The following is a 15,609-nucleotide window of genomic DNA, read 5'->3' as shown; positions in this document are numbered from 1 at the left end:
TGGCGCTTCACCTGTTCTCCAAGAATTCTCAAAAATAATGGCCAGAGGCTCAGAAATTACATCTGCAAGCTCTTTTAGTACTCTTGGATGGAGTTCATCTGGCCCTAAGAACTTTCATTTAAAGAAGCTAGGTATTTATGTACTACCCCTATAGTGATCCTAGGTTGGAACTCCATACCCTCATTATATGTTGTTTTTGCCATGTTAAGTATTGTTTCTCTCAGAAGAGGAGGAAAAGTAGGAATTGAGTAATTCTGCCCTCTCTTCATCTCCTGTTACAGTTTCACTTTCCTACCCTCACGACAGGCCTACCATGTCCTTGGTCTTTTTCTTACCCTGAACATAAGAGTTGTTTTTTTTAGCATCTTTGGCTAGGCTAAGCTCATACTGAGCTTTAGCTTTCCTAACTCTTTCTCTACAAGCACTGGTGATTTGTTTGCATTCATCCTTGGTTATAAGGCCATCCTTTCGTTTACTAAATGAATCTTTTTTATTTCTTAAGTCCTTAGAGAGCTGTTTACAGAGCCACCTCGGCTTCTTTAGACTTTCCTAATTTTTTCTTCGCATAGGAATAATCTGTGATTGTGCTTTCAATATTTCACTTTTAAGAAACTCCCACCTCGCTTGAACCCCCTTCTCCTTAAGTATTTGCAACCATGGGATTTTGCCCAGGTTAGTTCTAAGTTTGTTGAAGTTTGCCTTTCTGAAGTCCTACCTATATGTCTGACTACATGCAGCTTTCCCCTTCCTTAAGACTATAGATTCCAAAATCACATGGTTAGTACTGTCCAAGGTGCCCACTGTTTCCACCTCATCAAATAAATAAATTCAAATAAATGTACAAATTATATGGGGTGGTTCACATATGTTATCTGTCCATTTGCATGCACGTACTGTTTCTTTCTCTGTGTGTCCTGAAATTAGGTAACAGTTTACACTTCTCCTGGTAGTGTTTGCCTCCTGGTCCTATTTGACATTTTCCTCCTGCGCAGGTTCCGGAGATGAGTCATATTGATTAATTATTTGCTTCTGTTCCACACTAATGTGCAATTTACAGAAATATGTTCAGGAACATGGAAAAAAAATAGCATGGTCTTTATTGCAACCTCTTTCTGTCTGTAAAGTGCCTGCTCAACCCTTTTATGTTTGTGTATGTTTCCCTGGATAAAGAAAATGTCAATGAGCAAAATGCTTCTGAAAATAAAATGAAGCAACTGAAGCTGTGCAAGACATCAGGAAAATACTGGAGCTGATATAGAGAGAGGGATGTGGCTTAGTGGTAGAACATATGCTCTAGGTCCCAGGTTCAGTTAGGGATTCCCAAACATTTAGAGGTTTGGATCACATCTTGATTGCCAGTTGCAATTGACTGAATATTTTGACGACTGAATATTCACAGAGCCATTCATTGGAGTTCTCTGGTTAGCTGCATGTCTAGCACAACAACACTCACACACAAGCACATGACTAGATTTTGTGCATGCATGTTATTTAATGCATTTGCAATTTAGCAATAACAAAAAAGCTGTATTTTCCAAGGTCTGAAAAAAAAAATGGGGAAAACTTGGAAACTAAAACAAACCAGGAGAGTAACAATGGCAGAACAATACTGTGTGTAAGGGAAGGAAAATAATGATGCAGTTAACAAAGACCAAAATATTATCCTGGGTGTGGAATAAATGGTCGACATTATATATTCCATAACTTGAGATCAGTTTGGTGTAGTGGTTAAGAGCGCAGATGCTAATCTGGGAGAACCTGATTTGCTTCCCCATTTCTCCACATGCAACTGTTGGTGTGACCTTGAGTCAATCATAATTCTCTCAGAGCCGTTCTCTCAAAAGCAGTTCTCAAAAGAACTCTCTCAGCCCCACCACCTCAAAGAGTGTTTGTTGTGGGGAGGGGAAGGAAAAGGAGACTGTAAGATGCTCTGGGCATCTTAAGATGATTTTGGGCGGCAATTTGACTGGGGTGGGGGAGGCTGACCCAGGAGAGCCCCTGGTGAGTGAGGTCTGCTTGGGCTGGCCTTGCTTGTCCAGGGCTTTCCTTTCTTGCATTGGGTTGCTTTTGGATGGGAGGGGTGCATATGCTAATGAGTTATGCTAATGACCTCTGCCACCTATTTTTCTACAAAATGACTCCAGAATCCTCACTTCCTAATGCAACCAAGGGTTGTGTTGACTTGGTGATGAGGCAAATGCATAACATATGGCCAAAGGCACTTTCTTTCTCAATAATTATGTACATGTTCTCAAACTCTCCTGGGGCAGAGGGTCTTGTAGCCAATCTGTCATTCAAACCAATTCAGGGTTTAAAAAACATATTTTTAAAACCCCATCTTTCTTGTTGCCATATTGGCTTGTCTTCTTTTACTTCAGTACTGTTATTCTTAACAACTGCTATTTTAAGAGCAATTAATTGGAAGTCAGTGCTTCTCATTGCCTACAGCTTTCTAGCACCCATCTTTCACACAGCAAAACAACCTGTAAAAGCGTGCAAATGTTAGTTGTTGAAACTGTTGTGATGCATTTTGGTGAAGAGGAAAAGATGGAAACAACTGCTAGGTGTTAAAAGGGGATTTGGGGCTAGTTGATAAACAAAGTTACAGCCCACTAAGTCTGTTGACTTAGAACCAAACTAAATGTTACACGTGACAAGTCAGGACCCATGAGCCTGACCCGACTCTCATATGAAAGAAGTGAGGAACCAGAAAGCTGCAAAAAGGGACAAAGTGGCCCCTTCACATCCATTTCCACTAGTAAAAATGGTGGGGTAGGGAAGCTGGACTTCCATCCTCCCTGCTCACAGTGCTCTGGAGCTGAACAAAGCATTTTCCAGCTAAGTTCCCAAGTTCTTCTTTGTAACAGCAATTTGGGTTGGGCACCTATTTCCTGATTCATGCCACACATAATATCTAATTTGACTCTTAGAAGCGTATAGCTCTGCTTATGACTCCACCCTATGCTGTCTTCAATGGGAAATGAGGGCTTTTCTAGGATTACCAACCCCCAGGCCCAACAGGGGTTCCTCTGCTTTGAGGGAGTTTGGCTTGCTTCCAGTCAGGTGGTAGTTAGGGGAATCTTCAACTCCAAAACAATGACATTATTGCACGATGTCTCCAATGTGATGATGCTCTGGTTTTGGGGGAAACTCCATGGTTTTGAAGGAACCCCCCCCCCTAATTTTTGCCCCAAAACCAAAGTATTGCCTCCAACGTAGCCAAAGCAATATCACATCTGGATGATGTCATCACATTGGAGATATCACATACAACATAATGCCCTTTCCCAGAATGCCCCAACTCCCCCCCCTCCCAGTTTGACGAAGTGGGGTCCTGGCAACCCCAGGCTTTTCGGGACCTGGAAAGAAGCAGAAAGCAACTGCTCTGTGTCTGTGTTTTAAAATATTTTTCTAGCATTCTAAAGTTTTAATAACTTCACATAATTAAGGATTTCTCCCCCCCCTACATATTATATGTCCTTTATTTCACTGTGTACTGCATGAAGTCATGCTCAGTCAGATGTTCCTGTGGAATATATTTGTATCTAATGCATGTGTTGTTTTTAATGGGTGTATTTTAAACTTTTAAATAAACTTTTAAATGGCTATATTTTTAATCATCATACTTTTCGTTGCTGTTATCATCAAATACATTTTATATTTTGGTGTATTCACATAATCTATTTTATTTTCTCCTACATGCACAGAGATGAAGTCACACTGTTGTTTTACTCCCCCCCCCCTTTCCCTCCCTCAAATCGCTAACACCACCTTTTACTTTATAAAACCCCCCTGTAAACATCCTGGATAATAACTGTAAGGACTAACACGAAATCTTTGCTTATACAGGTACATATATGAGAGAGATGTATATGATTGGCAAATCTCAGTCATACATTCAGTTCCTACATTCAGGCCCTTATGCCTGAAGACCATCATCCAGCTCCTTAGTGCTGGGTTTGATTCCTGTTTGCTTTATGCCACTTTTCTAAAGGCTTTTAGGAGAAATCTGGGATTTTATTCTCACTGTGGGGTTAGCAGTATAGAAAGTATACAAAGAAAGTGGGAACAAGGCTGCCTAAAATCCTGAATTTCCTCAAAATCCCCAAGTTCTGAATGTCCTGCACCAATTTGTGAATCAATCCTGTGGGGGCATTAAGAATCATTAAATTAGTTTTTTTTAAAAAAAAAAACCCAACAATATACAAGTAATCTTCAGAATGACTTAGAGTTGTTCACCCCTACAGCATATTGTTTTCTACTTTAATGTTCATAGAAAGCATGTTAAATATGTTGAGAGAGGAACCTTTTCAGACATTACAGTTTGCATACGCACTCTACACATGTTCCTGCAAATCAACATGGTCACCATTTTGCTTGAATAGGACACCACACAGATTTTCAGTTTAATTAAGTGCTGCATGAAATCCATTGGGCCCCATTCAGTTGAAATGATGCCTGCAGGAACTGGGAGCATCACAGGTGCTGCCATTGCCAAGATATGTGGTTGTAATGTCTGAAAAGGGTTGGAGTTACTGGCCAAAGGGCATTCTGTGCAGGGCCATCCCTAGACTATCTGGCACCATAGGCAAGACTAACTTCTGGTGGCCACCCCCCCCCCCCCCCCGCACTGATAACCAGTTTTCAAGAACAGATGAATTGTAGGAAAAATTAAAAGTGCAAAACTTAAGATTTCTCACTGACCTAGATAGCCCAGATCACTAAGCCATGTGGGGGGCCCCAATTTGGCACTCCCAGAAGGCCAGAGCCCTCAGCAACCACCTAGTTTGCCTAGTGGCAGGGCAGGCCCTGATCCTGTGATATTATTGTGGATCTCCCCCATCCATGCCCAACATAGTATTAATATGACTGTGTGACTGTGCTTGCTTGAAGAGGAACAGATTAACTATTTTCATTGTTTCTCTGAACATACAAAACAGAAGAGATTTCATATGCAAACAGTGCTATCAGTTTATGTTCAGTGAAGCTTCTGCTTTTAAGTTTTGGATGCATTTCTTATTGGGAGTGGCTACACTATTAACTGCTGTGCACTGCTCTCTAGTTCTGTAATTTGCCATTTATTTATGCCATGAATAAGGAATGAAATGAAACTGTCATACCCAATCCTGTTGCACTGATGGAATCTTGGCAGAAATGAAATTGTTCATTCTCATGGGTCTGAAAAAGGATATATGAGAAGCTTGTCAAGTAAACTTTATAACGAGCAGTATTTCACACAGATACTTTTATCAGCTATGCATTTAAGTTCCTTGTTTATGCAAGAGCACATCTCCATGAAATGTCTGTTGATCAAAGAAGTGTTTGCTTTTGCTGCCAACAGAAATGACAAGGATCCAGTGAACCTTACCTGTATCAAAGTTCTTTCACTGTCAGACTCGGTACATGTCCTGAGTAATCAGAAAGTCCACTTCTCTGAGATAACAGGGTACCTCCAAGCTTCTGTGTTTGCTGCCTCTATGGATAGTTTTCTTTGATGTAATAACAAATAAAACAAAAATTATCGAAATGGGGGAAGATCTAAAGAGCCATGAGGAAAACAGTCTCTTCCTTTCTTGTTCCCAGCCCAATTAGAAAACTGGACAGAGCACTAAAATTGCTTACAAGTCCTTCCTTATATTTTTTCTTTATGACTGAAGAAATGCCAAAGAGACAGATTTCTTGTCTTTGGACAGATACAGGTTGAACTAGCTTGAGTGACTTGCTTCTTTTTCATGATGACTACACGTGTCCCAAAACCTGGAGGCCAGGGTACCTTATATCATTTATCTTTCTACCAGAACTTTTTTGGTACTTAATGAGCCTGTGTAGTGGAACTTCTCAGACTTAGCAGATGTCATTTCAGAGGGGCAAAGTTCATCTCCAACCCATGGCCTTGTGGACCTTCAAACCGTTTTTGGAAAGTTGGATTGACAGTGCAAGAGGTTAAAGCTCCTAAAACAGAGATATAACAGCCATTTCACAATCTACAATCTGGTTAGTTTGAACTTCTCTCCCTTCTTTTTCACACAGGAGGCAGTATTCCACATGAACTTGCAATGCGATATTTCCATAGTTCAAGGTTGCTCTGGCTCTGTCAACATGCATCTCAAGGAGTCTTCTGATGTTCTCTCTGTCTTGTCTAGTGGGCCAAATGCAAATGCAAAACCTTACTTAACCCTAACCACTGCTGTCTCCCTAATCCTAACCCTGATATTTTGCATATACCATGTAGAATGATCTTGAATGTTTTTTTTGGGGGGGGGGGCTGACTGTTGAAATGTGCTTCTTGAAATTTGCAATTAAATTGAATTTAAACAAAAAAGGAAAGAAAGAAAACCAGTAGACCCGAATGCTTTCATCTTGTAGCCTTTGTCAGCTGGTCAAAGAATGAATCCATTGGCTAAAGGGGGCTTCTATATACTCCAGTGCCTCTAAGCTCAAGGTTATGCCCAGCAGAATCATAGGGAGAAGAAGTAGACTGCAGATTTATACCCTGCCGTTCTCTCTGAATCAGAGACTCAGAGCAGCTTACAATCTCCTATATCCTCCCCCCACAAGAGACACCCTGTGAGGTGGGTGGGGCTGAGAAGGCTCTCACAGCAGCTGCCCTTTCAAGGACAACCTCTGCTATAGCTATGGCTAACCCAAGGCCATTCCAGCAGGTGCAAGTGGAGGAGTTGGGAATCAAGCCCAGTTCTCCCAGATAAGAATCCGCACACTTAACCACTACACCAAACTGGCTCTCACTTAACCACTACACCAAACTGGACAAGTGTTATTCTGATATGGTATATTGATTCCAGAGACTGTGGTTTTGTAGAAATCCAAGTTCAATAGTCTTTTCTGGAAGTACCCAAGCAATCTGAATCTTCCATCCCTAGGCATGGTTGTCTGTACAGAATAAGAGTTCCTGGAATTAGCTGCCTGGAAATGGAAAGGTGCCAGCTGTGTTACTGAGGCTGATCTCACCAGGTCCCGTATACTCTCATAACTTCCAATAAATCACCCTTAAATAAGGTGTATGGTATCACCTGGAGAGGGTGGACTTGCTGTACAGAATGGCCATGGTGCTTTTCTCTTCTCATTTAAAAAGTCAATAATTCCAGCAGGTCAAGTGGTATGACTCCAAAGAATTAAGTTCTCAGAATATTCCCACAGCTTTGGCCCATCTTTGAGGACTGTCCTCAGTAAGTGAGTAACAGAGGCAAAAGTCTCTCTCTACAATGATAAAGGTTTGCTTCTGCTGTTTGGAAAAAGGCTACTCTGTCACTTGCCAGTGATTTACCAGGAAGTAGGGTTGCCAAGTCCAATCCAAGAAATATCTGGGGACTTTGGGGGTGGAGCCAGGAGACTTTGGGGGTGGAGCCAGGAGACATTAGGGGTGGAGCCAAGATCAAGGCTGTGACAAGCATAATTGAACTCCAAAGGGAGTTCTGGCCATCACATTTAAAGGGATGGCACACCTTTTCAATTCCTTCCTTCCATAGGAAATAATGAAGGATAGGGGCACCTTCTTTTGGGGCTCATAGAATTGGACCCCCTGGTCCAATCTTTTTGAAACTTTAGAGGTATTTTGGGGAGAGGCACTAGATGCTATACTGAAAATTTGGTGCCTCTGCCCCAAAAAACAGCCCCCCCCCCAGAGCCCCAGATACCCGTGGATCAATTTTCCATGATTTTCTATGGGGATAAATCTCTATAGGGAATAATAGAGTTCCCAGCAGACATTTCCCTCCCCTCCCCCCGCTTTCTGACGACCCTGAAGCGGGGGGAGAGCCTCCAAACCGGGGGATCCCCTGTCCCACCTGGGGATTGGCAACCCTACCAGGAAGTCAAAGAAAAAGTAATAACTCTTAATGGGTGCTTCAGTTCACTTCAGGAAAATCCAATTTGGGAGTGTACAGAATAATCTTGGAAATTTTCTCAGATTCACTGACTAATATCCACAGCCCAGTTTAACATAACTTAGCCTAACAAAAAGTTCCACAGCCCAGTTTAACGTAATTTAGCCTAACAAAACTGAGCTGTATATAGAGCAACATGTCTTCACTTGCGTCACTGTATATGAAACTTGCATGAACCACAGCAATTTCCTTTATGCCAGACTCAGTCTTTCACCTTCACTGGGTTTTTAAATATATATGAGTGGAATTGATAAGTTTCACAGACTTTCATCTTCTGTTTAAGTAATCTCAAGAGAATTTTTCTCAGATTGAAGTGAAAAAAGAAAGGCAAAACAGCATTCAGATTTCAAATGCATTTAGATTAATGAATTTCCTGTTGCTCAAGGTGGAAAATTGTCTGGTTGCACTACAAGTAGGAATATTTAAAAGTGGCAGGTAAATGGAAACTGTCAGAAACACCATAGCCTAGTAACAGAGGTGAAACACTGGATTTTCCTTAATGAATGGTAGGGCATGGAAATGTCATCAGAGAACATGGTTTTATTGTCCTCAATGAGACATAATGCTGTTATAAAGTAGTCCAGCCCTGTGGTGTTTTCTTTGTATTCTGTGATTTCTGTTGAGTTTATCAACATAAAAGTTTATTTTTTGACAGACCTTGAGAAAGAAGAAAAGTGGGTCGTCTTAATACAAAACATTTTCTGCACATATGAACTCATATGGTATTTCAGACAAAAGATCCTGGGATGGGATAAATCTAAATCACAGTCTTCATGCTTTTTCCTTCACATAAGTCCTTTTCCTGAAGCTTTAAGGGGCCAAACTAAAATTCCAAATAGGCTTAAATCAGGGGTGGGGAACGTTTTTTCTGCCAAGGGCCATATGGATATTTATAACATCATTCGCGGGGCATAAAAATTAACAACTGAAAAAACAGCGCTCCGCCAAGGACAAATGATTCACACCAGCAAAATTAATGCAAATAATTGTTTTTCTATTTGAAGTCATGTGGGGAGAGCCTAATCTGGCACACGCACACACACACCCCTAGCCCGCCGCCCTAGGCAAATGCATAGGTCCAGGGCTTTTTTTGTAGAAAAAGCCCAACAGGAACTCAGTAGCATATTAGACCACATCCAATAATATTAGCATATTAGGTCACACATTCATTAGCATATTAGGCCACACCATCTGGGATAATCAAGTGCAAACTGAACTGTGACAGTAACTTTTCCAGGCCCTGCAGCAATTCTGGCCAGCCAGTCAGGCCCCAGGGAGGCTGCCGCACAGTACATCTGGCCCTGGGGAGGCTGCTGCACAGCACAGATGGACCCCATGATTCTCGCTGGCCAGCCAGGCCCCCGGGAAGCTGCCACATGGCTTGGTTTGGTCCAGCAGTCCTTGAGGGCCACACCAAGTGACCTCGAGGGCCATAAACGGCCCTTGGGACAGAGGTTCCCCACCCCTGGCTTAAATGAAAGGCCAGCCCAGCCACCAGGCAAATTAGGGGATTGCCTAGGGTGTCAGCCTTCTGGGGGCACTGAATTGAGCATCCCCGATGTGACTTAGTGACATTATCAGTGCGGGGGGGGGGAGAGTGCCAAAAGTTAGTCTTGCCTAGGGTGCCAGACAGTCTAGGGCCAGCCCTTCTTAAATGCCAGTTTTATTGTGTCTGGGACTGTCATAGCTTTCCCCACATTTACCTGCAACTCTGGGGACTAACCAGAGGCCATGGCAATATCAGGGCTAGAGGAGCCCCCCCCCAGTGCCAGGACAAGGCCAGGGGGCTACAGTAACATTGGAAGGGCACAAGAACCCCTCCTCATAGCCATATGCCCTGGAAGAATAGTGTTGAATGGCTGTTGTAGCAACAAAGCAATGGAAGCAGGCAGGGAAGGTGAGGAGCATGAGTCCAGACAGACTCAACTGTTAGGAGAAGCCTAGAGGGGGGTGAGTAGCGAAGAAAATTCATCAGCATACCCAGGAGACATAGCCAAAGGGATTGGAGTAGCCAGGGAAAGGAACTAAAGGAGGGGCCTGGAGTTAAGGAGAGGCAAGGAATAGGGAGTTCCCAGGAGCTGCTTTAGTTAGCTAGCAGGAGTTTGTTTCGAAGTCTCCGATCAGGTAGGGCTGATGAGGTAAGGAAAACACAGAGGGAGGCCCATTGGCTTAGAAACTGGGAATGAGCCAGGCCCACCGCTAGTTGGAAGGCATTGACCAAACCTGGGGTAGCCTCACCTCCAGGCAGGCCTTTATTAGGCACAACCCCAAGGCAGGTTTAGCTATACCTAAGCAGTCAGAGGGTGAGCCAAGGGCTGGGGAGAGAGGACTAAGCATGTTGTAACTCTTCTCCTCCTTGTGTTGAGATGTGTGTGGGGTATACTAAAGAAGAAGCTGGAGGATGCACTCTAACCCCCTGGAGGTGGTATCTGATGCATTAAAGGTATGGTGTGGGGCTGATTTACATGTGACAGGGTTTTTTAAAAAGTTCAATTTATAGCCCACTTTTCCTGAAACAAACTCAGAGTGGGTGACAGCATTTTATAAATATACAATTAAAAGCCTTCTAAATACAACATATAATTACACAAAATCCATAAAAACAGTAAGATCAATGACTATTTCTGTAAAAATCAAGATGGCATAAAAATTTATGACTAAGAAGGGAAGAGTGCGGGGAGCAGGGGGAGAAGGGAAGAAGTGGGGGAGCAAGGTGGAAGAGTACACGCATGTGATCTTGCACTCCTAACAATACAGAGTAGCTATTTTTGTAGAAAAAAGCCCAGCAGGAGCTCATTTGCATATTAGGCCACACTCCCTGATGTCACAATTGTTTCACAGGGCTTTTTTGTAGGGAAAGCCCAGCTGGAACTCTTTTGCATATTAGGCCACACCCTGATGTCAAGCCAGCCAGAACTGCATTCCTGTGTGTTCTTGCTCAAAAAAAGCCCTGGTTGCTGCTTTGCGTGGGTGGCAATCCAGTGAAGATGCTGCATAGTGTGACCACAATATCACATGGATGAGCTCTTTTGCCTCACCAATGTCCTTAGTTTCAAGTAATGTATGTAATATCACACAAGCCATGTGTAAAGAATATATATTCTACTTTCCACTGTTTTGTCAGGGGAACTTGGACTGAGCTACCGTGCTTTTTATTCTTTTATCACTGCAAGTAATTTTGAGCTGCATCTGCATTTCTGAGTTTGAGATGGGATTGTAAGACTGGCCTTCAGAGTCATTTACTGAAGAATATTTAGGGAAGTATGTTGGATTATAGAAGCCGTTTTGGAAAGATCTTTCTGGATTAACAGTGGTCAGGCCGGAAGGACACTTGAAGTCTGGAATGGAAAAAATTATTTTATACACCTGCCATAAATTTTTGATAGAAGCTGTTTTTAGGGCTGAAATAAACTCAAACTTACATCAGACTGAAACATCCATTAAATTGACCCGTGATTGATGTAATAACAATTAGATAAACACCTAGAATGGTATTTGAATGATAACAGTTATTTTTTAAGACATTCCAGGGGTCCTGTATGGATAGTAATAGAACTTTCATTTCTTACAGAAAAGACATCATGGATGTTTTTCTCAGAATGTCTGTGGTTTTGAATAATAAACTTACAAACAAAGGCAAATAAACTTACTCATCTTGGACTGTCTATCCCACAGTCTCTTTTAGCCTGTCAGAAGTTGTTGGCCACAAACTCTGATGCACAGGTTCTCTTTAAAACTTCCCTTCAGGTTTTTCACACATAACTTATTATGTTTAGTCCTATTTCAGTACTATTTTTCTTATCTACTAAAACATTGTAGCTGTTATATATATATATATATATATATATATATATATATATATATATATATATATATATATATATATATATATATAATAGCTGAAAATGTAAATTTACTTAGTAACATGCCTATTCAATTGAAAATTTGCTTTTCAGTAGCGTCTGTGTTATTTTGATATGAAATCCTGTTCTTTAATTTTATTCTTTATTCTTGGGCTTTGGATGCAGAAGATCCTAGGTTCAGTCCCCAACATCTGTAGTTAATAAAGATCAAGTAGTGAGTAATATGAAATATCTTAGAGAAAGCATTTCCACTATAGCTTGATGTTCTAAAAATAAAGCAGGAGTCAAGTTGCACCTTTAAGACCAACCAATTTTTATTTAGAACGTAATCTTTTATGTGCTCTTAAGCACACTTCATCAGACAAGGAATCCAGCACAGTGACCATAGCTATGTATAGCTGAGGAGAGCCATACATAGCTGGTAGGCAGTGGCCCAGAATGCAACATGGTACAGATTTAAGAACCAATGACAGTGAAGTAAAATTATCTGGTAGGCAGTGGTTTAGAATGTAAAGTGGTACAATGACAGAATAGTAAAATTAACAAATTGAGCAAACCTTTGATCTGAATAGCATGAGCATTCGAAAGCAACAAAACAGCAGTATGTCAAAAAGTGAGATTGTCTGTCAGTGACCATGGGAGATGGGTTCAATATATGTAATGGGATATGCAACCAAAGTCCCTGTTTGAGTGTGTCAATAATTGTCCACCTAATTTACTTTTTAACATGTAGACATAATTCTAGTTTGCCACAGGAAAAAGGAATACAATAAAATATAGTGAAAATGGGTAAAGCATATGTAATGAGATATAAGAAGAAGAAGATATACAGCCAATATCCCTATTTTGAGTATGTCAATACAAATAATTATACTGATACACAATTCTAAAAGAGAAACACATTGGAATACTGTGGCTGTATACCTCAAGGTAGCTGTTTTACTGCAAAGGAACTTCAAGAACAGAATGGAGAGATTGCTGAATTACAAATTATTATGAAACTTGGAACAAGCACCTCGCCAGGACTGAACAGGGATATTAGTTTTTTATCTCATTACAGATGTTAAACCCACTCTCAGTGAGTATAGCTATACATCCACAGTATTCCAATGTGTTTCTCTTTTAGAGCTATGTATCAGTATAATTATTTGTATTGACATACTCAAAATAGGGATATTGGCTGTATATCTCATTACATATGCTTTACTCATTTTCACTATATTTTATTGTATTCCCTTTTTCTATGGTAAACTTGAATTATGTTTACATGTTAAAAAGTAAATTAGGTGGACAAGAACATCACTATCCAATGTATTTCTCTTTTAGCTGTATTGACACACTGAAACAGGGACTTTTGTTGCTTATCCCATTACATATATTGAACCCATTTCCCAGTGCCACTGCCTACCAGATAATTTGACTTCACTGTCATTGGTTCTTAAATCTGTACCATGTTGCATTCTGGGCCACTGCTTACCAGCTATGTATGGCTCTGCTCAGTTATGTATGGCTTTGCTCACTGTGCTGGATTCCTCATCTGATGAAGTGTGCTTAAGTGTGCTTATTCATAGTGTTTTTGTTGTAGAAATGTAACTGAAATATGTTGTTTTTTTCCTATTTCTCTGTTGTACCCCCCTTTTTTCTTTCTGTATATCTCTACTATGTCTTTTCTTCCACTTAAAACTAATAAAAAAATTGTACTCTGAGCTGTGGTTGGCTAAGTGGTGACTTCTGTTAATTCATGATGGACCCATCTCATGATGATTAGAACTTATATAAATGTCTCTCTCTGTATTGCGAGCTGTATGTCTCTGGTTCTTAACGACCATTGAATTGGTTTGCAATCTGTTCTATAAGTGTCCTATCAGTATCTTTTGCTGATGATACATAGGATTCAATCCATCTTTGTTAGTGAGTTCTTTGTGTATCATTATATATAATTCCCCTATGGTGCTGGCCAAGTAGAACTCTCCCGTTTGCTAATAGGTGCATTCAATACAGTTGACAAATAATTGGCCCATCATGGCTCACTCAGCATCTCTGGCCTCCCAGTTACTAATTCCCCTTGGCTACGTCTGCATTACAACAGGTCTTATTCATAGTGTTTTATTTAAATAACATATTCAAAATGTAGAAGATTTTATAATATGTGACAACTTCACAAAGGGTATTGGATTAATGTAGGCTAAAACAACAGATTTCCTTAAGAACATGCCTTAAGAAAACTTTGAAATATACTTTGAAATATTAAATAAAATAAAAAATACAGACCTCTGTAATCCAGATTGCAGAACTCCAGTTCTTGGTTGTATTTCAATCAAGGTCTTCATTACCTATCTGTTACATGTTCTATGATCTGATGGTATGATAGACTCTGATTGTATGATAAACTCATTCTGGATTTGGAGATTTGTTCTTGAATCTCTGTGCCTCTTATATCTTATATCCCGTTGTGTTTTAGGGGAGCCAGAATTCAAATATGTCGGAAACATGCATGGAAATGAAGCTGTTGGAAGAGAGCTTCTCATTTTCTTGGCTCAATATTTGTGCAACGAATATCAGAAGGGGAATGAAACTATCATCAACTTGATTCACAGTACACGCATCCACATAATGCCATCCTTGAATCCAGATGGTTTTGAGAAGGCAGCATCCCAGGTATTAGTCACTGTCAAGCTTGTTAGATGTTAATATTCTCTATGTGATTGTCAGTATTCTAAATATGTATGATACCCAAGTATCACTTTGCAAATTGCCATGTTTCTGGACATAGTGTGCATAGAATCAAAGAGTCATTTTAAAGTAACTTGTTCAAAGTGAAATACAGTCTTATTCATTTTATTGCTGAGTGAACAGCCAAGAAATTATAATTGCCTTTCAGTTGGACAGAAATGTCCAATGTGGGAGCACCCTCTAGTGGTCCCGAAGAAATCTTAAGTATCTTGCATTTAAACTCAAAGTCCAAAGGAAGGGTTTTTATTTGCCCTGTGTTTTTCATTCTGGGAGCCAGCATTGTTGTTAAGCCTTTGATGGGCAAATAATAGAAGGGTTTATTTGTCTTATGCTGAACAGCTGGAAATATTATGAACTATAAGCTTGTTATCCCTATTTAGCCTTTGCAGATGTCAAAATATCTTAAGTTGTATGCTACTTTGCTTTCACCTGCATAGAGACATCTGCACATATATATGAACCATTAACGAATAAATTTTTGTTGGTCTTAAAGGTGTCACTGGACTCAAAATTTGTTCAGTTGGAAAATCTGATTTTGTTTGTGGGAGAGAATATTTGAATCTTTGCTGTTTTACCTATGAAACATTCAGTATAAATAATGAGTATATTGGCACAGAGTGGTAAAGCTGCAGTACTGCAGTCAGAGCCTTCTGCGCACAACCTGAGTTTGATCCCAGCGGAAGCTGGTTCAGGTAGCCGGCTCCAGGTTGACTCAGCCTTCCATCCTTCTGAGGTTGGTAAAATGAGTACCAACTTGCTGGAGGGAAAGCATAGATCAGGGGTGGCCAATGGTAGCTCTCCAGATGTTTTTAACTACAACTCCCATCAGCCCCAGTCATTGGTCATGCTGGCTGCGGCTGATGGGAGTTGTAGGCAAAAACATCTGGAGAGCTACCGTTGGCCACCCCTGACATAATGACTGGGGAAGGCAATGGCAAACCACCTTGTAAAAAGTCTGCTGTGAAAACATTGTGAAAGCAACGTCACCCCAGAGTCGAAAACGACTGGTGCTTGCACAGGGGACTACCTTTACCTTTACCTTTATATAGCCCAAAGCTTTGTTGGTGTTGGTATTGACCAGTTCTGATAACATAATATTCGTATTAAAA

The 15,609-nt window shown here is 40.7% G+C and overlaps 2 protein-coding genes across 3 annotated transcripts in view; one reads left to right on the top strand and one right to left on the bottom strand.

Annotated features, from left to right (window-relative positions):
• Positions 1 to 15,609, bottom strand: part of TMEM192 (transmembrane protein 192) — a 488,151-nt gene that overhangs the window by 208,883 nt on the left and 263,659 nt on the right. The window lies entirely within an intron of this gene.
• CPE (carboxypeptidase E) overlaps positions 1 to 15,609 on the top strand; it is a 101,344-nt gene that overhangs the window by 66,546 nt on the left and 19,189 nt on the right. For both annotated transcript variants that reach the window (XM_060246558.1, XM_060246557.1), the window contains exon 2: positions 14,229 to 14,425. In XM_060246558.1, the coding sequence (XP_060102541.1) occupies positions 14,229 to 14,425 (197 nt within the window). The remainder of the gene's footprint in view (positions 1 to 14,228; positions 14,426 to 15,609) is intronic.

The sequence above is a fragment of the Heteronotia binoei genome, chromosome 9 (genome assembly GCF_032191835.1).
Source record: "Heteronotia binoei isolate CCM8104 ecotype False Entrance Well chromosome 9, APGP_CSIRO_Hbin_v1, whole genome shotgun sequence".
In the NCBI taxonomy this organism is placed as follows: domain Eukaryota; kingdom Metazoa; phylum Chordata; class Lepidosauria; order Squamata; family Gekkonidae; genus Heteronotia; species Heteronotia binoei.
The sequence above is the reverse complement of the archived record's forward strand: the minus strand, read 5'-3'. Positions and strand labels throughout refer to the sequence as shown.